General features: G+C 37.6%; 2 protein-coding genes across 10 annotated transcripts in view; both read left to right on the top strand.

Annotated features, from left to right (window-relative positions):
* Window positions 1-103: 103 nt before the first annotated feature.
* LOC127631788 (39S ribosomal protein L44, mitochondrial-like) lies at window positions 104-10,871 on the top strand. 2 transcript variants are annotated; one of them, XM_052110131.1, is made up of 5 exons: window positions 104-282; window positions 6,298-6,520; window positions 6,694-6,939; window positions 9,735-9,913; window positions 10,286-10,871. In XM_052110131.1, exons 1-5 carry the CDS (start codon window positions 110-112, stop codon window positions 10,461-10,463), a joined length of 999 nt encoding a protein of 332 aa, XP_051966091.1. In that variant the 5' UTR covers window positions 104-109; the 3' UTR covers window positions 10,464-10,871. The 2 variants fall into 2 exon arrangements, with proteins under 2 accessions (XP_051966091.1, XP_051966090.1); XM_052110130.1 differs by lacking the exon at window positions 104-282 and adding an exon at window positions 5,929-6,117.
* Window positions 10,872-13,284: 2,413 nt separating this feature from the next.
* LOC127631624 (arf-GAP domain and FG repeat-containing protein 1-like) overlaps window positions 13,285-22,433 on the top strand; it is a 48,679-nt gene continuing 39,530 nt past the window's right edge. For 2 of the 8 annotated variants that reach the window (XM_052109893.1, XM_052109892.1), the window contains exon 1: window positions 13,289-13,764. In XM_052109893.1, the coding sequence (XP_051965853.1) occupies window positions 13,520-13,764 (245 nt within the window). In that variant the 5' untranslated portion in view covers window positions 13,289-13,519. Of the gene's footprint in view, window positions 13,765-22,433 lie in introns of all 8 variants that reach the window. The other 6 variants (XM_052109887.1, XM_052109890.1, XM_052109886.1 and 3 more) reach the window with 6 other exon arrangements.

The following is a 22,433-nucleotide window of genomic DNA, read 5'->3' as shown; positions in this document are numbered from 1 at the left end:
TTTCACAGGGCCTTTAAGAGAGTATACCGACATAATTTGGTCATCCGGACACTTGGTGGCGCTGTATATTTCACATATGTCTGTCAAACACTGGCAGATGAGACCTGTCATGGCGGCGTGCAGGGCGCTAATGAGTCGCAGTGTGTTAACTCTGCGTTATCATCATGTGTGTAAAGGAGTGCTGCTCACACATATCAGAGAGAAGAAAAGATGGGTGAAAGCATACACGCTCATTATGGAGAGGAAGAGAAAGATGGAGGGACCTCCACCTCCAAAGCCACGGTCAGTCAAACAGATCAAGGCCATTCATGATATTCACTGCCTGTGTTCACTTTGTATTACATTTAATAATCAATTATATTGTTCAGAGAGTGTGAAATACTACAAAGAACAAAAATAACAACAACAATAATAATTTTAAAAAAAACACACACATAAATAAATAATGTTTGGGCAGTTAAATGAATTTGGAAAGTTTTAGAATTTGTATTTTTTTTTTTCATAGGTTTCTAGTTTTGTGTTCTCATGTTTGAAAGGGTTTTAAGATCAGTGTTCCAGAAGGTAATATATGATGTTTTTATTCTGAGTTACTCTTGTCTTGTGAATGTAAAACTTTCACAAAAACTAAAATATCTAAAAGATTAATGATGTGATTTTTGTTTTTCAGAACAATATGGGTTTTGTAAATTAAGTAAAATATCATATGGTTAAATTGAAAGATTTGTTACATTTTATGTAGCATGTTACATGTCCATTTTAAAGAAATAGAGAAAGGGCAATAAAAAAACGAAATGTTCAATATCTTCAACTGCTGTGTTGAAAGTACATTTATCACATACAGTATGAATATATCTACTAATGGCTGCATTTATTGGATCACGTCGATTATTAATTTAGTAAATAATTTCCTTTATTTAGTTAGAAATTACATATTTATAAGGTAATGGGTCTCGGGACTTCTTCAGTTGCCTACCTAGAGAGCATTTTTGAACATCATATGATATATATAGCCTGGGCTACTTTTGTACTTCTGATCATCATGCATTATGATGGCCAAAAATGCTGCTTAGACAGCTCAGTAGGTTTTGAGAAACAGCCAGTGAGTTTAGATATAAATGTGATGATCAGATCACATTTGGTGTCTTAGACGTTTTTGGGTTATGATATTTTTATACCCTCTCAAGCTGTATATGTCTGTGCATTCTTGTAATTGCAAATTTTGGAATTCTATATGTACCTTGTGTGTACCTTGTACCCTTGTGTGAACTCTACACTCACCTAAAGGATTATTAGGAACACCATACTAATACTGTGTTTGACCCCCTTTCGCCTTCAGAACTGCCTTAATTCTACATGGCATTGATTCAACAAGGTGCTGAAAGCATTCTTTAGAAATGTTGGCCCATATTGATAGGATAGCATCTAGCAGTTGATGGAGATTTGTGGGATGCACATCCAGGGCACGAAGCTCCCGTTCCACCACATCCCAAAGATGCTCTATTGGGTTGAGATTTGGTGACTGTGGGGGCCATTTTAGTACAGTGAACTCATTGTCATGTTCAAGAAACCAATTTGAAATGATTCGAGCTTTGTGACATGGTGCATTATCCTGCTGGAAGTAGCCATCAGAGGATGGGTACATGGTGGCCATAAAGGGATGGACATGGTCAGAAACAATGCTCAGGTAGGCTGTGGCATTTAAACGATGCCCACTTGGCACACTTTAGGCCCCTTAGTGCCAATAAAACATCCCCCACACCATTACACCACCACCACCAGCCTGCAGTGGTAACAAGGCATGATGGATCCATGTTCTCATTCTGTTTACGCCAAATTCTGACATTCTGACCATCTGAATGTCTCAACAGAAATCGAGACTCATCAGACCAGGCACCATTTTTCCAGTCTTCAACTGTCCAATTTTGGTGAGCTCTTGCAAATTGTAGCCTCTATTTCCTATTTGTAGTGGAGATGAGTGGTACCCGGTGGGGTCTTCTGCTGTTGTAGCCCATCCGCCTCAAGGTTGTGCGTGTTGTGGCTTCACAAATGCTTTGCTGCATACCTCGGTTGTAACGAGTGGTTATTTCAGGCAAAGTTGCTCTTCTATCAGCTTGAATCAGTCGGCCCATTCTCCTCTGACCTCTAGCATCAACAAGGCATTTTCGCCCACAGGACTGCCGCATACTGGATGTTTTTCCCTTTTCACACCATTCTTTGTATACCCTAGAAATGGTTGTGCGTGAAAATCCCAGTAACTGAGCAGATTGTGAAATACTCAGACCGGCCCGTCTGGCACAAACAACCATGCCACGCTCAAAATTGCTTAAATCACCTTTCTTTCCCATTCTGACATTCAGTTTGGAGTTCAGGAGATTGTCTTGACCAGGACCACACCCCTAAATGCATTGAAGCAACTGCCATGTGACTGGTTGATTAGATAATTGCATTAATGAGAAATTGAACAGGTGTTCCTAATAATCCTTTAGGTGAGTGTATATGTACCTTGTGTTTATGATTTTCCTATCAATTTAATGGATCTTTCTAATTGTAGCAAAGCATACTATTGTTATGAGAATGCATGTTTTTTTTTTTTTTTTTTTTTTCAATGAAATTATTTATTTTATTGCATTTTTACCATCAGAGATCTAACGGTAGCCATAGCAATTTACATTTTTGAAAGAAAATCATGGAGATTGGTATTTCAATTATTTGGTGTGATTATTTACATTTTTTTTTTTACTTATATTTTTTTTTATATTTTAAAACACTATTGATTAGGTTCAGCCCAACAAAAAAAAAAAAACACATTTAGGGAGGTATGCTTTAAAAACATCTATCTAAAATTCACCTTAAAACCTCGTCTGAATACAACACCATTTTACTCACTTTTGGCACTTCCGGATGGACATTTGGCTGCAGTATCACAGTGAAATGTGTTATGCAGTACGTAAATTTTGAATTGCAAAAATGTTGTCATGTTCATATATTTCATGAGATCAAGCTGGCAGTTTTGTGTGAAAAGTTGATGTTGTTTAGTGAGAATGTTTTAAAAAAAATGTCAAATAATTATATATTACTTTTCAAATAGCATACAAAGTAGAGTTTGACAAATAGTAGATTTTGCAGATACCTAAACTAAGGTGGTGGAAAAGACCAATTACAGACCAATTACACCAATTACAGATTAATTGGTGATAGTTTTAAAAATCTATTTTATATAATGTAAAAAAAAATCTTGGTCTAAAAATAGAAGTGTGTGTGTGTGTGTGTGTGTGTGTGTATATATATATATATATATATATATATATATATATATATATCACACACACACACACACATAGCTCTGGAAAATATTAAGAGACCACTCCAGATTTCTCTTAAATCAGCATCTCAACATGTATGGCAGCCATTTCATTCCAGTGTCTGTTGAATTCCAAAACAAGCACAACTCATTCTACTTTATGAGGTACTGATTAGGTGATCACCTGAACCTTATTTAATAAGGAAAAGTATAAAAACCACTGCTGTGGTTAACACTATACTCTTGCAATAGGACCAGCTTGATGGCAAAAAGAGTGCTAGTACCTCACAAATAATTCAAATCAAAAAAGAATTGAAAGGTTTTTAGTGACGGAAAGAAGGTTTCGATTCTGGCTTTAATGGCAGAGGGATACAGTGAGCATCAGGTTGCTTCCATCCTTATAATTTCTAAGATAGTGGTTCATAAGAATAGCACCATAACATTTCAACTGAGATTGCGTAGGGGACTGAGATGATGAGACAAAATCCATTTTATGAAAGCTCTCATTCTCAAAGCCCCAAGTGCACAGCCTGGATGGCTGATGCCATAAGGCCCTGTAGTCTGAGCTAAATGCAATACTGCACACTCGCACCCTCTTTGAACTGTAAGAGAGAATCCATTAGAATTCAGCTCCAGTCCCAGAAAAGTTACATTCTGGGATGAAGTAAAATAGCTCTTGCTCAGATTTATTCTGAAACCCAGTGATGCAAGGTGCGAGAGCACTAGTTGTGTGTCTTCCACTTCTTTCTCCCTTGAATTGGCTATGATTAACCAATCATCTATATATGTCCGAATTTTCAGCCCCGCTAGGCGTAATGGTTTTTATCCTGCTTCCACACACAGACAAAATACAGATCAACTGATGTGAACCAAACGTTCTGATGTATATTGAACGAGAGAGAGTGTTGTATGTTTGTTAACATCTTGAAATTGTATTTTCTCTAATGTCTGTTCAACCCTCTGAGATCAAAAATAGGGTGTCATGAACTACCCTTCTTTGGAATTAGAAAATAACGTGAATAAAACCCCCATTGACATTGATCTGGGGGAACTTCTCAAATTGCCCCTTTCTCTAGAAGAGAAGAAATTTCCTCTTCCAAAAGTGGAGCAGAGCTCTCGTTCGTCTGTGAGAAAATTACACAGCTGAAACGTGGGGGTTTCATGGCAAACTTAAGCCTGTAGCCGTGCCTACACAGCGTGCCAGGCTTGTATGGGATTTTTGAGCATGCACACCTGAGCTGGGGCATTGCATTGAGCTGCAATCATGGTAATTTGTGATACAATGGTGCCATCTAGCAGACAGCTTGGGGGAGGCATGTGGGGCTGCTGAGAATTGTCCACACTCAGCTGATTTTTTTCGCTTCCTTTTTGATCTTTATTTTCACACACATATTGGCTGAAGCCTTTATTGGGATTGTGGGAATGGTGTTGTGCAAACTGTGTGATGACACTGCTTGAGTGCTTGACACTTGAGTCTCTTTGCAGTGTGAACACTCGTTGAACACGCTGGTAAACATGACTCGCATAGGAATGCACTTGAACTGGTGCTATGCAACAGAACACTAGATGGGAACCTATGGGTGAGGAGGAGCTGACCCCAGTGAATGAGAGTATCCTTCTTTTGGGAGTAAGGATGGGAAAATCCAAATTTGCATCCATGGGGCTGGTAACCCGTGAACGTGGACTAAAATCCCCCCAAACTTGTAGATCAGGCAGACCACATTCTTTTGGAATCGGACGGGGTTGGGTTGTTGGGTTTCTTAGACATGGCAGCTGCTGACTAGGCTGCTTGTTGCTGGGTTTAGGAAGTCAGAGCCTGGGCAGGCAGTACAGTGGGAGCCTGGTGGTGTGCAGACTTTCTAGGAAGGCACAATTTAAAAGTTTCGTTGCTAAGTCGATTGGCTAAAGTCGACATCATTTTCTGTAATATCCATCCATCCATCCATCGTCAACCGCTTATCCTGTGTACAGGGTCGCGGATTTTCTGTAATATATGAAAAATAATTTCATTTGATGCATTTCCTTGTACTTGAAAACCATTAAATAAACTATGCAACATAAAAGGAAATGCGACCCAGGATACATTAAATAAAGGTTATGTTTTTACTATGGTGGGTTGCCACTTGATTTCCAATGTAAAATCTGGGTCCTGAAGCAAAACCAGTTGAGAACCACGGAGTTAAAGGTACAGACAGGAGCAGTCTACATTATATGTTAATTGTTAATAATCATAGGGCATTACTTTAAAAGCTCACTCAGCTGATGTTATTTTTCATTTAGTGGTTAATATAACATGCTTTGCTAACATGTTACTATAACATGTTATAGAACTGAAGCATGTTAGTTTACATGTCATTTTTTATCATATTTATAATTTGGTTTAATATTATAATTCTGTTAGCTTTCTTATTTTATTTTTATTTTCAAAAGGGATACCTTTTTTACACAAACATTCATTTATTATAATTGAAACTTGAAACAATTTTTTTAAAGCGTTTGTTCAACAACAATAAAACAAAAAAACTTTGTTTCACTCTTTTAAGGGCATTGTACATGATAATAATAATTGTGTAATACCGTAATAGTTTCTGAGACCGTTATCGTACCGTGAAAATCTCATACCGTTGCAACCCTAAAATGTGTAATCCATCCATCCATCCATCCATCCATCCATCCATCCATCCATCCATCCATCCATCCATCCATCCATCCATCCATCCATCCATCCATCCATCCATCCATCCATCCATCCATCCATCCATCCATCCATCCATCCATCCATCCATCCATCCATCCATCCATCCGCCAGATATAGAGTATGTAGTTGACTAATCATTCTTATGTATATATTAAGGCATTTTCTCAATCAAAGACAATATCAACAATTAAGAGCAAATCCTAAATCTGCTTTGGAGAAACAAACTATAGATTGCATGTGAAGTTAAGTTTCATTATGTTTTTAACTAATAACCCTTTTGTCTTTCTCTTTACATCAGCTCTCAGCAGCCAAACTTTGACTACCACGCTGAGGTGGAGGCATTTGGTACCAGACTGCAGGAGAGTTTCTCTTTGGAGCTTCTGAAGACAGCGTTTGTAAACCCCTGCTATCTGCAATCTGAGGAGGAGAGGAGACGGGTGTTGGGGCTCGACGCGGAGACGACAGCCCTCAACGTGAAAGACAATGGCGAACTGCGGGCACATGGTCAAAAGTTTACACTAGTGAGACTGCATACTGGGTTGATGTGCTTACTGCTAACCTGATGTTTATTGAGAACCATTTTCATGAAAGTTTTTGCATAATATAATAAATCGTAAACATGTGCCATTATTTTCATAATAAAGATTGAATTACTGCTTTGGAAAAATTACATGTATTATTTTAATATGGACAGGGTTTCCTTTGTGACTGGTGTGGGGGTAACTATCCCAGCTTACCTGAGGAGGGTGTGGCAGCCATTGTAGGTCACCTAATGGGGTCAGAGGTCATGTGTTACGTTGCACGGAACCTTGCAGTGGAGGAATTGACGATGAGTGCAGAGTTTCCTGTTCCAGATGACATTATGCAGGGAACTTTCTTTGCTGTGATTGGTGCATTGGAGCAGAGCAGTGGGTCTATCAGAGCAGGGCTTTTCATCAGGGTAAGATACTTACATCATTTACGTTTGGACGATGACTTTCTTTCTTCTGCTGAACTCAAATGAAGATTTTTAAAAGAATACCTCAGCTTTGTAGGTCTTTACATTGAAAGTGAATGGTGACCAAAACTTTTTGTTTCAAAAAGGACAAAAGTGACTCCAGTGGTTTAATCAATGTCTGAAGCGATCCGATCAGTTTTGGGTTAGACCAAACCAAAATATAACTCCTTTTTCCCTGTACATCTTGCCAATGCAGTCTCCTGGCACGATCATGATTTCAAGCTTGATTACAGTTCCTATTGCTTGATGCATGGGCATAGCACTAGTGTAATCGAGCTTGAAATAATGATTGCCAAGGAGACTGCTGATGCCAAGATGTTTTGTGAAAAAGGAGTTATATTTTGGTCTGTTCTCAACCAACATTGATTGGATTGCTTCTGAAGACATGGATTAAACATTGGAGACTTATGAATTACTTTTATACTGCCTTTTGGAGAAAAATCTTTCTGTTCTGCAGAAAAAAGAAAGGGGGTGAATAATTTATGAGAATTTTTTTTTTTTTCTTTAACCCTTCATGCTGTTGTCCCATTCAAGGTACATTAATAACAATTGTAACATCAATAAAAACTGATCTCCAGTCATGATGAAAAAATTATGTTTCCAGAAGAGTGCTACACTCATGGAAAGTATATTGTCATTTAGTACAGGAGTAACTATAGGGTTGATGATGTTGACATAATTTTGTATTTTTTTGTTGTCCTGCAAGATGGCACCAGGGATGGCTGCTTCGGTGTGGAGCTCTCTAGCATTTTTTCTACTTTTGTTTGTGTCATATTTTTTGTCACTCCCAATCAGTTTCACCAGGAATGAACTGCTGAATATTCGGCTGAGCGTACCTGATAATTTTTTTGCTGTGTTTGATTATTCTGACATTTTATTAGACATCTTAATGTGAGGCACATCGGTGTTCTACAAGTGCTCCAAGAGATGCAAGTGATGGAAGCGAGCCGGCGAGCTTGTGAAGCTTCGTTAACATGGCTTTAGGACTCTGCTGCCGAGTATTCATCTGGCGAATGTCTGCTCCCTCGCAAACAAAACGGACTAACTGCTTCCGCTAACTCAAACAAATAAGGACTTTTCTGACTATACTTCTCTTCGTTTCATGGAAACCTGGCTGAATAAACGCATACCGGACAGCGTGCTACATCTGGTGGGCTTCCGGCTGTTCAGAACGGATCATGTTTCGGAATCATCTGTAAAAAACGAGAGGTGGTGGAACATGCATTTACATCAACGAAAGTTGGTGTGCAGATCTAACAGCATTGAAGAAGATGTGCTGTCCTAATTTAGATGAGCTCTTTATCAACTATAAGCCTTTCTACTTGCCGCAGAGTTTTCCTCGTTTATTCTAGTGGCTGTGTACATCCTGCCACAAGCATTCGTGAATGCAGTGTTGCAACTGGCTGATCACATCACAGACACAGAGCAAAAACACCCAGACTCTTATAATTATTCTGGGAGATTTTAATAAAGCTAACCTCACCCATGAACTGCCAAAATACAACACATCACATGCCCCACCAGAGACAGAAATATACTGGACCACTGCTACACCACTGTAAAGGATGCATATTGTTCTGTCCCACATGCAGCTTTAGGACTGTCTGATACCTGTCTGGTTCATCTTCTCCCAAACTACACTACTGGCCAAAAGTTTTGAAATACTCATTCTTTATTAAAAACATTTTTTTTTCCACATTTTAGAATAATAGTTAAGTCATCAAAACTATGGAATAACATAAATGGAACTATGGGAATTATGTTGTGAATAAACAAATTCAAAAATAAATAAAAACTGTATTTGTACAAAACTTCTGCATCTTCAAAGTAGTCACCCTTTGCCTAGAATTTGCAGACATGCACTATTGACATTTTTTCACTTCTTGAGGAATCACCCTGGGATGCTTTTTAAACAGTATTGAAGGAGTTCCCATCTATGTCCTTTTTTATTATTATTACATTTTAGTTTTATGATGAAATAAATTGATATTTTTGTCTACAAAACTAATTTCAAAGATTTAAGCATACGCCTTCAGATCAAAAGATTTTTAAGATCATATGAAACATTTCAGAGTAGAGTTTCAAAACTTTTAACCGGTTGTGTGTGTGTGTGTATAATATATATATCTATATATATATATATATATATATATATATATATATATATATATATATATATATATATATATATATATCATTTATTTTATTTTTTTCTCCCCAATTTGGCATGGCCAATTCGCAATGCGCTTCAAGTCCTCAGAGTGGCATAGGGACTCGCCTCAATCCTGGTGGTGGAGGATGAATCTCAGTTTCCTCATGTTTGAGACAGTCAATCCATGCATTTTATCATGTGGCTTGTTGAGCACATTACCACGGAGACGAAGCGCGAGTGGAGGCTTCACGCTATTCTCTGCGGAAACACGCACAACACGCCATGTGCCTCACCTATAGTGAGAACTGCATTATAGCGACTACGAGGATGTTAACCCAATGTGACTACACACCCTAGCAACCAGACTAATTGGTTACTTAGGAAGCCAGTCTAGAGTCACTCAGCACGCACTGGATTCAAACTTGCGACTCCAGGTGTGGTAGTCAGTGTCTTTACTTGCTGAGCTACCCAGGTAACCAAAGATTTATAGCACTTATATATCTTTAGCACTATGACACTATTGTTCTTGCACAAAAGTTAATTTTGTGTTGTGTTTTGTAATTGTTTTGTGGGTGTGATTTTGCAGGATTTCCTGGTGACTCAGCTGATAGGGAAAGATTTGTTTGACATGTGGAAAGTGGTTGATCCCATGGGACTGCTGGTGAAAGAGTTGACACGAAAAGGTATGGCTCTACCTGAGCCCCGACTCATCCGGTCCGCTGGTGCCAGTACCGTCCTACCACTTTATTTCGTGGGGCTCTACAGGTACGATGCAATTTGGATATTATATTAGGCAAATAGTTGTAACATTTAAATGTATGTTGCCTATTTTACATATACCAAAGTGGTAACAGAATTTATATTTAGAAATAATTGTCTTACTACATGCTACTTAAGTTGTTTTTAGATTGTTAGTTCTCCTACAGAATATTTTTTATCCTGCCCTAGTAAATTTCTAGTTTATTAATGGAGGCAGTCAATCTCAAATGTCGTTTCAGGGTTGCATCTGAATTCTTCTCCTCCAGAACACAATTTTAGACCCACTGCTGTGGCAAACAATCATTATTCTTCTAAGCTTAGGTCTTGGATTGATTTTTAAAATTCCAAGTGTTTTTGTCTCTTTATTTTTTGCATCAGTGACCGTAAGCTGCTGGCTCAGGGTCCTGGTGAAACAGTCTTGGCAGCCGAAGAGGAAGCAGCACGTGTTGCTTTGAGATACTTATATGGCTACAAAGAGAACCGCAGACCGTGGGACTTCACAACCCCCAGTGAGCAACTTCAGAACCCAAGCACACAGGCTCTCAGCAGTGGATAAATTATATCACACCCTCTCCTCCCTCAAAGTAGTGTTTAAACCACACTGACTCACGATTCCAGGGGTCAATGTTGTATCATAGCAATGCAGCTGCTTCAGATTATTTTCCAGCTGAAGATTTCTGAAGGTGCCAGCCCAGAATGTATTCTGTATATTTGACAGCGTCAACCAGATCATTATTGTGAATCACCTGAATGTGACCATGAATACACAGGAGGGTTCACAGACTATGGTCATGATAGACTGCCTATTCTTAGTGTTAAACAATTCAAAATCCAATACATCTAACTTGAGATCAATCCGTCTGTTTGGCATGTGCAAGTTGATCAATTAAATGTTTTTTCTTTCTGTTGCTGTAAACTGTTTATGTAAATGTTAAACCTTGGCTGTTAATAAAAAAAAAGTTTCTGAACAAAAGATATCTTCTGAAAGTTTGTCTTCAAGTCATCATGGAGACCAGTTTTGATGTGTTCTGCTTATTTGGTTATTCACAGTTTACGTCGCTCAAATAATTACATGCAGATCTTCGAATTTTCTGGCTAATCAGCAATATTTCAAAGCACTTATTCACTAACCATAAAGTAGGAAAATCTGGCAAGTACTTCTAAAATCCATGTAAACATTTTATATATAATGCATATAGTTTTATATGGTCTTTACAAGTTTTCTTTCTTTTTTACCCCCGTGAGAAAGGATTATGGTCAAATCGAAACTAAAACAGTTACAATTTCAAGTTTTCCATCACTCAATATTTCTGTCTTCACATAACTTAACATTATACATTTGAAAAAAGCTTAGATTGTCTTCTACCATAGTCAAAGGCAAAAAAATAAATAAAAATTAGAAGAAATAATCAATACTGGGAAGTAGAACTTTTTAAGACCCTCTTTTGACCAAATCTCTGATTTTTTTTTAACAGTACTGGTGAAGTGGGAAAGGAAAAAACATTTTCTAGAAAGTATCTACAAAGTATTTGGAATTAATTTGTTATGTTTTATGTTTTAATACACTTTCACAACATTGTTAACATTGTTTATTTTTATTTTTTTTATATATATAACCTTAACAAAATTGACATAAAATTTCTGTCATTTTCTTTACTATTGCTTTTACCACTAGTGGTCATAAAATGAGCTCTGCCACATCCCAAGAAGAATCATCAATTTAAACCCTCAAAAAATGTAAAGGGATAGTTGACCCTAAAACGAAAACTCTCTCATCATTTACTCACCCTCATGCCATCCCAGTTGCGTATGACTTTCTTTCATCTGTTGAACACAAAGGTTTTTAGAAGAATATCTCTGCTCTGTAGGTCCATACAGTACAAGTCAATGGGGTCCAACATTTTGAAACTCTAGAAAGCACATAAAGGCAGCATAAAAGTAATCCATAAATGGTTTAATCCATGTCTTTTGAAATAATCTATTCTGTTTTGGGTGAGAGCAGACCAAAATATAACTCCTTTTTACTATAAATATTGCAATTGCAGTCTACAGGAATGATAATGATTTCAAGCTCGATTACACTAACTAGAACAGTTCACAGAGTGCTGCATGGCACTGGGAAATATAATTAAGCTTGAAATCATGATTTGATGATCATGAGCCAAGCAGACTGCTGATGTCAAGATTTACAGTAAAAAAAGGACTTAAATATTGATATTGGAGTTGTAAGCGTTACTTTTATGCCACCTTTATGTGCTTTTTGGAATTTCAAAATGTTGGCCCCCATTGACATACATAGTAAGGACCAACAGAGATAAAATCTTCTAAAAATCTTTGTGCTCAGCAGAAGTAAGCATTTCAAAACTGGAATATCATGAGGGTGAGTATATGATTAGAGAACTTTCATTTTTGGGTGAACTGTCCCTTTAACTGTCCTTAACAAATATTAGTTTAGTAATGATTTATAATAATTTAAGGAAATACATATGGATGCAATGTGGTTCAAGCTTAAATGTCCTACCCATATTCATCCTATATTATAAAACTGGCAACATTTACAATCCATATTAAACATGTATACCACTAGACAGAGGTGACACAAGACTGCTCTGAGAAATTTTATGATGTTTGCCTTTTTAAATTACACCAGTAAACACTCCACTTTAGCAGCCATAAAGAAATTAACTATAATAAACTAAAACTAACGTAAACTAAATTGTAATGACAAATTGAATATAAAATAGAAATAAAAACTAAATAAAAAACTATAATAACACTGATCAGGCCTATGCAAAATATAGAACTTTCTTTAATTTTCACGTTGTCGTTTGTTACTTCTTATTAAGCACATTATACATTTGCATAATGCCGATTTAAAATAAAGTCGATTTCTTTCGCAGCAAACGAAATCCACCGAATTAGGTCACTCGTGCAGAGAATTGGATTTATGGCTGCTGCTGAGTTTAATGTGTTGCGCGCATGTTTTTCTCTAGAGGGCGCGTCACATATAGAACGTCAGTTGGGCGGGGCTTGAAGGTTATCACGTGCTCGTTGGTGTCAAACTAGGATTAGTTACCCGCTTTCCCTTTCCAGACTTTTCGCTCCTCTGCGAATAGGTTTGTCAAATTGTCTACACATGTTTTAGACAAGGCTGTCGATTTTTTCCCCTCATTTCTAAGCGCCAATTTTGAACAAATATATATCCATACATAAATTTTTTATTTATTTTTTTTAAACAAATATTTGTATTGTTTTCTATAAGATGATAAGTTTTATGAACCGTTTTAGCACCGATCCTTATAGTATCTCATCCCGTGAGCCCTTACTATTTTTAGTCTGCACTCTGCTGGCCGTCACGATGAACCGCATGCATTGAGTCGTTCAGAAGTCACTGCCGAGTGGACAGGCTAGAATTTGAGGAGCAGTGAAAGCAGAGTGGGCAGGCTGGTCGTTAAAGCGTTTCACTTTAGGACCCTCCTCTCAACTATAGCTCTTTTCGCCCGTTGTTCTCGTTTAAACGTGAAGACCTTCAGAAGAACTCGGGCCCGTCTTGTCCCCCTTCCCGGTCTTTCGATGTTCCAAGACCTATTTTAAAGGGACTGTGTCGTTTGCATGCTATTGGGACTCGTACGTTTATTGAATTTTATTATATTATTATTATTTATCAACGTTATATTAACGGCTTCGGCCATGGCAGCGAGCGCGAAGCGAAAGCAGGAGGAAAAGCACCTGAAGATACTGAGGGAAATGACGAGTTTGGCGCCCAACCGAAAGTGTTTCGACTGCGACCAGCGCGGCCCGACCTACGCCAACATGACCGTGGGATCTTTCGTGTGCACGTCCTGCTCAGGCATCCTGTGAGCCACCCTCCTGTCTGTGTGTCTGACTGTCTGTCTGTGCCTCATTCACATGCTGTTTGTCTGGATATCAAAATGTAGCGCGATGTAAATAAACATAGACAGCATTTATGATGTCATCAAAATGTTCGACTCGAACGTTCTAAACGAATGATTCCCAACAATGCTGTCTGTGTTGGCAGTTCACTAGGTTTTAAAACACAGCCTATTATTAATCAGGGCAGTGGCCGATTACTTTGCCCAGCTGTTAGGATACCTAATGTCAGCTCAAAGGGGGTAGTGTGTGTGTGTGTGTGTGTGTGTGTGTGTGTGTGTGTTTTTAGGATGTATAATGTGTGTATAGGGGTGGGTGGATTTAGTGTGTTCTTGGGGGTTGGGGGTGGTTGTCTGCGGTTAAACAGGCTTGATGGTTGTTTATTGTCTAGATGGGTGCTTGGGGTGGGATGTAATTTAGGGTGGGTATTTGGGTTTAAAGAACAATAACAGCATATGTGTAACAATTGTCGACTGCCTGCTACCTGTTAGCAGACCATTGTTCTTTTCATATTCTTGTCCTGCTTTGGCAACTACTAGTTTTATCTAGAAGAAATGAGAGGCCCTTTTAGATCAAATAAACCTCGGTAGAGCATGTGGAAGAGCTGGATAGTCATAGAGACACATAGCTGACATGTGGCAGAGGGGAAAGTAGACTAGAAGCATGCTAATATGGGTGGGTGCACTCCGTCTGTGTTGTCCTCCTTATAGCAGAGAACTTGACAAATGTATCCTTTAAATTGCACTGCATCATGCTGATAATCTAGCACATGGCCAGACAGCCTGATCTATTATTGTTGACTGCATTGTTCAGGTAGATGATTAAACATGTGAAGGCTTTTGAATCACTACCACTGAAGTTCAGTTCTGTCTTAGTCCATGCCTTTATGTGGATGGAAATTGAAATTATCCTTCACTTCAGTTCATAGGCATCAGGTTGCCACGAGAATGAATGGTTAAACATGACATTTTTTTCTACAGGGTTGTGTCTTTAAAAAGTATTTGAATATAGATTTAACTCTTAATATGGACAAGGACAACTGATCTAACTGTATCTAGGTTTCAGTCCTGTTGTGTAAGAGGCATCTGTAGTGCAAGGGATTTTGGATTAAGGTTGGAAATGCTTTCTAAAATAATGACATTTTAATTCATCACAAGTGATGTTGCCTTTCTGGAAGAGTTGCTTGAATCTGAAGAAATTATTAAAAACAAGTAAACACCATTAGATCAAAGATGTATTTCACCTCATTATTGACCCTTTTGTGGGTGTGGTCTAAAGGTTTTTGCATGAAAAGTGCTGACAGCCATATTTTCTAGAATATATATTTAGTTTTATGAACTCATCCAAGTTGTGGCAGTTAGTCTTGGATTTCAGCATGGATTAGGGAAATCCTTTGGAATAGTTGTTCTTAAGTGTTTGTTTACCCTATAGGATTTAAATATGATAACTTCCTTTCTATTCAGGTGCTTCATGCTTTCCGGCTAAAGCGACCCCCTAATTTTATGCTTGTTCTGAATAAGAAGAAAACCGACCAAGTTTACCGTCTCTTTTTATTTAAAGGAATATTTCACAAAAAAATGAAAAATCTCTAATTTACTCACCCTTATGCCTTCCCAGATGTATATGACGTTCTTCTGCTGAACTCAAAAATATTTTTAGAAGAATATTTCAGCTCTGCAGGTCCTCATATTGCAAGTGAATGGTGACCAAAATTTTGAAGGTTCAAAAGCACATAAAGGCAGTTTAAAATTAATCCATATGACTCCAATGGTTAAATCCATGTCCTCAGAAGTGATATGATAATTGTGGGTGAGAAACAATATTTATGTTCTTTTTACTGTAAATAACATTTTAATTTTCACATTCTTCGTCATATTTTGTTTTTGGCGATATTATGCTTATGTTTGTTGTTGACACATATTGCGAAATACTGGTCAGCTAAGAGAATTTATTGTAAAAAAGGTTTCATAGCACTTGGATAGTGGGATGGGTGTGATCGATTGAGCAAATAATAGTAGTACAGTGATTTTGTTGTCCTATCTTAACTCTTTAGGGGTGCGGAGAATATCAGAATGAACTGATATGATGCTGGAAGTGGTAGCAGGTGTATTTGAACAAGCCCGAGCCCAGATATGAGGACTAATAGTTGATTGTGCTTGTATTTAGTTGTGTTTTTGAGTCAGTTTTAAATAGTCAATAATAAAAGTGAGCTAATGGTTATTGGCTCGATTTTTGTGCTTGTTGGTGTACCTGTATGTTCTGTAGTTGTCAATCCACTGTTGTAAACTGCATGAGAAGAGATAATTGAGTTCTTTTCTAAGTACAAGCTCCTGATATGACTTGAACATCACCAGAGATGTCTGCTCCCGGCACTGGGGCGTACACACCAGATGTCAGACAGCTAAAGCGGGGGAGTCTTCTTACAACCAAACCAGAAGTACTGCAGAGATGCCAAGTGATAAGATTTTGCCATAGCAGCTACTAGGGTTGGGCGATGTCCCCTAAATTGGCAGTTGACGATGTTGACAGTAAAACATCGCGATGCACGATGATATCGTCGGTGGGGCGGGGCGGGGGGGATTATATAATTTCATATAATTTTCCAAAATTATATGAAAAATTATAATTTCGTTATTTTACTAACCCAACTAATGACTCATTGGCACTTTATCAGTAGGTTGCACGACACGTGAAGCATTTATTTTTTAGCTTTCACTTAAGAAGAGTTGTGCACTTTTTATTTTAATATATCTCTTTACATAAATACTATTTTCCACTTAAAAACTATAATTTCGTTATTTTACTCACTGATGAGCAAAAGGTCGAGGCAGAAATGGCCATTGATGGGGAAGAGGACCCGCTGACTTGGTGGAAAACGAACGACAAAAGGTTTCCGTTCATGGCAAGATTAGCACGGAAATATCTGTGCATATGTGCTACCAGTACTCCATCAGAGCGGGTCTTCAGCACAGCGGGTAGTGTAGTTACTCCAATCCGCAGCTTATTAAAACCAGATAAAGTGAATATGTTGGTATTTCTGGCCAGAAACATCGAAATTTAAACATGGTCTATGGTGAAAGATATTAGACATCTTTACGCATTTTTCGCCATCCGTTGCGGAGCTATTCGATTTTGCATATTATTTTTTAAACGTTCATTTGTGTATATGACCACTTTACAATATTTCAATAACATAATTTATTTTGTAGCCTGTGCTGAAGTTAATTGTGCTGCTAATTATAAGTGAAATGTTAATGCCGAGTTTCGGTCTGAGTGTTGTTCCCGTTTTCTTGTTTTATTTGTTTTTCTTCTATGTTTTAATAAATGTGTGTTATTCATATTCACCTTGTTTCTTTCATTTGATTTGACATTATGGATTTATGGCCAAGGAAATTTTTCTTTAAAAGTATTAACCAGACAAAAGTTATTTGACGTTCAGCTGGTCTGGGTTTATCTTAAACTGCCGCTTCAGTGTATACAAGAGCTATGTGACAATGAGCAGGATTTTCTGAGACACTACAACTACTAATAATTAATTAATAAAGGCTATTTTCTTGTAGCCTACAACATAAAATATTTTAATCTAAATGTACAGTGTAAGACATGTAAAAAAAAGACAAGAAGCTAACAATGTCAAGATCAATATTTGTGTAGCCTGCCTGACACGGTATTTTCACAGACTAACATGTCACGTCTCTGGCATATACTACAATATTTAAAATAGCATATATGCATTAGTTATAGTCTCAATTTAATTTACAGAGCAATCCCTGCAAAGTTTTTAGGTTAACTATAGAAGAGACTAGGATTAGTGAGTCACACTAGCAAGACTCGCAAAAGGGGGCGTGGCATCACGATGGTGGCTCTACATCGTGATGTTGGTCAGCCATCACGATGGACGATGATATCGTCCATCGGCACAACCCTAGCAGCTACTATTTGGAGAGTAAAATACTATGCTATGACGAAGAGTTTGATACTATGGTGATTTAAAAAAAATTTTTTTTTATAATATATACAGTATCTCACAAAAGTGAATACATTTTTGTAAATATTTGATTATATCTTTTCATGTGACAACACTGAAGAAATGACTCTTTGGTGTACTCACTTTTGTTGCCAGCGGTTTAGACATGAATGGCTGTTTGTTGAGTTATTTTGAGGGGACATCAAATTTACACTTATACAAGCTGTACACTCACTACTTTACATTGCAGCAAAGTGTCATTTCTTCACTGTTGTCACATGAAAAGATAAAATCAAATATTTACAAAAATGTGAGGGGTGTACTCACTTTTGTGAGATGCTGTATACGTATAGCCTATAAAAATACATACAAACAATTATTTCAACAGGCTAATGCGTGTGTGATTTCCTGTCTATTTATACATATTATTCTTAATATATTTCACTGGCATTTTAGTAACATACTAGTAGCGGTGAGCCAGGTTGCTTAGGGGTCCTAGAGGAACTGCCACGCAAATGTTGGCTTATACAATTTTTCAGGTTTCATCACAAGCCAGGTATAAAAAAAAAATTCCTACTCTTCTCTGTCTAAAAGAAGTCAACAATCCTGTCAGAAATTTAGACAGGAATACACTACAGGATGGCCTTTTATTAAAACAAGTCAAATCTCAGACTCGCATGCCTACTGTGAATATTGCCGGACTGACTTCTCAGTGAAACACGGTGGATGTCACGATTGCATCGTTCAAGTAGGTACAAAAAAAAAATCAACAATTTGCAAAGTCTATTGGAAATCGTAAATCTATGCATGAATTTGTAGTGAGTACAGGCAAAGATAATGCAGTGATTAAGGCAGAGACACTTTTTGCGAACTTTATTGTTAAGCACAATCTTCCATTTGCTGTTTTGCTTCATATCTTTTTTATTATTATTAATTATTTATAAAATACTTTTAAGTTGGAAATGTTAAAAGTTGGTAATGATGCAAATTGTACCAATGTTTGTGTATACCAATGCAATAGATTATGTCTGTATTTTAAATACTTTTCCATACAACAGTAATTTAATTGAAATCCAAAGTTGTTCTGAATACAAATATCAAATGAATTGCAAATATTTCAAAATAAATACAAATGATTAAATATTTATTGAGATGTTTTTTAGTTAGTTATTTTTGATAAAGTTTGGATGTTGAATATTTCAGTCGATAATTGATGCTTCCTTAGGTGAGCACCTAGCAGTACCTGATCATGAAAAGAAAATACTGCCTTGCTGCGCTACCCAGTTAATCTTTTTACTGGTCAGGTGCTACTATTTTCCACTTACAGAACTTTGCATCTCTGGTACTGCTGCGACAGTACACTTTGGCTGGCTGTAACAGTTTTGTTATTGGTGGGTAGGAAATTACTGGCATCTCTTGAGCTAATAATAAAAGTGGTGGAAGAATATGAAAAGGGATTATTCCTGTAATTTTAACAAATTTTATTCAAGAAAGGACATTTTGGGCAACATCCATCCATGCACTCAAATTCATACAAAGCTTTCAAAAAATTCAGTAGCAGAAATGTTATTTGTTAGCACTGTAAAGGCAAAAGTATACTTCAGTGGTCTGCTTCGCATCATCAGCACAATCCTTGATCGCAAGCTGCACAGAATGTCTCAACCTGCAGACGCAGTCCTTGTCTGTGCGGATCGCCATTAACTGTACTAAAAGAGTATTACAAAGCAGTTGAACACATTCTTAATTTGCTTGCGGTCAGAAAAGTATACTTTGAAAGGCAATGCAGTTGGCTGGGCATGATACAATCTGGAATGTGGAAAAACAGTCATAATTTAGTAATGTATATTTTTTCCACCCTGTCTCTGGCCCTCTGTCTGAAACACTCAATTTCAAGCTCTCTGGCCCTTCAAGACCTCAATGTTAACACCCACTTTTATGATTGGCTAACTTCATGCAGCCACTCAAATACCGCCATATTTGATACACAATCTAAACTTAATAAACTCTCTCACAACATTATAAAACTAAATTTCAGGGTTAACACATAACGTACACCTAACGCATGTCATCTGAATATATTAAAATGTTCACTCAAGCAGCACCATAAACTATCACACAGTCATGACATATGAAATATTCACGAATGAATACTTATGTTTTTGCAGTCCAATAGTGTTTTAACTGCCCCATCTTTCTATAGCAGTTCCTTAGCAAAACTTGAATTGTACAGTGACAGATTCACAAGCAATCCATGCTGAAATGTTCTGAACAAGCAAGCATAATTCAATCCACGTTGATGTTGGTGTGCTTTAACCAGCTTCAACAGGCCAAAGCAGAGAGCCTGGTCTTCACAGGAGTGACATCGCACTCATTTTCCGTGTTTGTTTACACACAGGACTGCATGTGTTTCTCAGTCATGGGAGAAGCAGAATGAGATGCGTTTTTCAAAATTGTGTTAGTACCGCTCTTAAAAATTTCAAAGCAGCACAACAGCAAAAGAGCAAACAGCAAGATGAAACCGAATGGGAGTTATAACTTGACATTGTGCCTTCTAAAAGGTTTATGTAGAAAAACATTTAAATCCTGATAGGCACATGAAGGTGTCCTGTGCAAGTCTTCTTTGGATGAATCTACCATGACAGTCCCATCTCTCTCCTCTTCACCTGTGACTAACTGTCTGAGCTCCAGTGGGTGGGGCCAAGTGTGCAATGATGAAAAATAGGTGTTGATATGTTACTGAAGAGGCAGATGTATTTGGTCCTTTTGACATCGCAAGTTCCACAAATTCCAAACGGCCCATTTCTAAACCTTGTTTTAAATAAATGCTCTTTTTCTGTAAAGGAGGAAGTTTTCAGTTCTGAAAATTACCATGTGTTTTTATAGTACAATGACCTGTTATATGTAAAAAGATCAAGGAAAATTTGTATTTCATGACGCATTTAATACTATTGAGAATGCGCTCTTATGTATTTTACAGTTTCTTTTATACACGGTTTATACTTGGCTTCTCATTTTCACTATCAAAATGTAATATAGGAACACTCTTGTGTTTAGTTTATGAAAAAAAGTGAATGGATCAGTGGTTTTCGGTGCATGTGTGCTAAGCCTTTAAAGTATGTGCTATGGGGTGCCAAACAGAATTGTTTTCTTTTTTCTAATTAGGTCATTTGCTTGGGGAGATGATCCTCAGGCCTTGTGTGGATTCAGAAGTGTGCCAATGATTCCTTGTTTTAATCCTTTTAATGAAGAACTGAATGAACAGATTCTGCTTAGCCAGATGATGGGTTGAATTCTGATTCTGTTCAGCACAGTGAAAAACATAAGTTGTCTCTACTCAGTTTATAGAGTAAACTCTTCCCCTCAATTGAATTGAGTAATGGCATCTCCAAAACATTTGTAATTAAGTTCACTCAACTTGGTGATAAGGTAAATAAATGCAAGTAGACTTACAGGGATAGTTCACCCAAAAATGAAAATTCTAGCATAATGTTTTTCACCCTTATGGTATCCCAGGTGTGTCTGACTTTCTTTCTTCACCAGAACACATGTGAAGAAAAATAGAAAATATCTTGGCTCAGTAGGTCTTTTAAATTCAAGTGAATGGCGATTTCCAAAAATCACAGACAGTCAGCATAAACTTCATCCATATGACACCAGCTGTTAAATGTATGTCTTCTACAGTGGCACAATTGCTTTTGGTGTGGAAAAATATAAATATTTAAGTACTTTAATATTTAACTCCAAATCATGCTTCCGGTCGGCAGCGGTTTGTGCATGATGTAATTTGAAAACAGGCAAGAACTGACGCACGTGCATCACAGCCAAAAGAGCAGCACTGTTTACAAATGAGGAACACAGTACAGTAGCTTGTTTGATTTGGAATTAGAGATGCACCGATTGCAGGTTTCTTGGCCAATTCCAATTTACGTTTTTTGTAAGTGTGACCTGCCAATTTGGTGCGAAAAAGTTATTTTTTACTATAATCCAATGCTTCAGGTGAAGGTAGAGTACAAGTGGTCTCTCGTGTGACGTGTTCGTGTTGCCATGAATACCAAGGTAATCTCGTGTTCTCCACTCAGTTGAGACATCCAGGATAAGCACAAAAATTCACCATTGTGAGTAAAGAAACGGATAATAACAGATCTAAACCATAATCAATAGAGATGCACTGATCGACCGGCCAGGGACCGGAATCAGCTGATTTTCTGCAATCCCCGGACCGGTGACAGGCCGGTCAGTCTCATGTCTTTCTGATTCCGAGCTGGTCCATTTTGTTTCCAGCGGCGCAGGCAATAACGTCACAGCCACGCTCACAGCTGCATGGAAACATGTCGTTGGCGTGGGAGTTTTTCACTGAGTGAAGAAGACACAAAGTTTGCAATTTGTAATAATTGTAAGGCTAAAGTAAACCGTGGGGGAACCACCACAAAAACTTTCTGAACAACAAACCTAATTATACATTTAAAACACCATTACCCAACTGAAAATGCCCAGTGTGAAGAAGCTAAAAAAAGGTAAAGCGGCTAAAGCTAGCCAGAGCTCAGAGCCGGCCACAAGTCAGCAGCCTCCTATCTTTCCGTGGTATGAGCAGCGAAAAGACCAAATCAATTACGAGGAAAATTATGGAATTCATGGCCCTGGATGACCAGCCGTTCTCCATAGATTAGC

This window comes from Xyrauchen texanus, chromosome 38 (genome assembly GCF_025860055.1).
Source record: "Xyrauchen texanus isolate HMW12.3.18 chromosome 38, RBS_HiC_50CHRs, whole genome shotgun sequence".
Taxonomy (NCBI): domain Eukaryota; kingdom Metazoa; phylum Chordata; class Actinopteri; order Cypriniformes; family Catostomidae; genus Xyrauchen; species Xyrauchen texanus.
The sequence above is the reverse complement of the archived record's forward strand: the minus strand, read 5'-3'. Positions and strand labels throughout refer to the sequence as shown.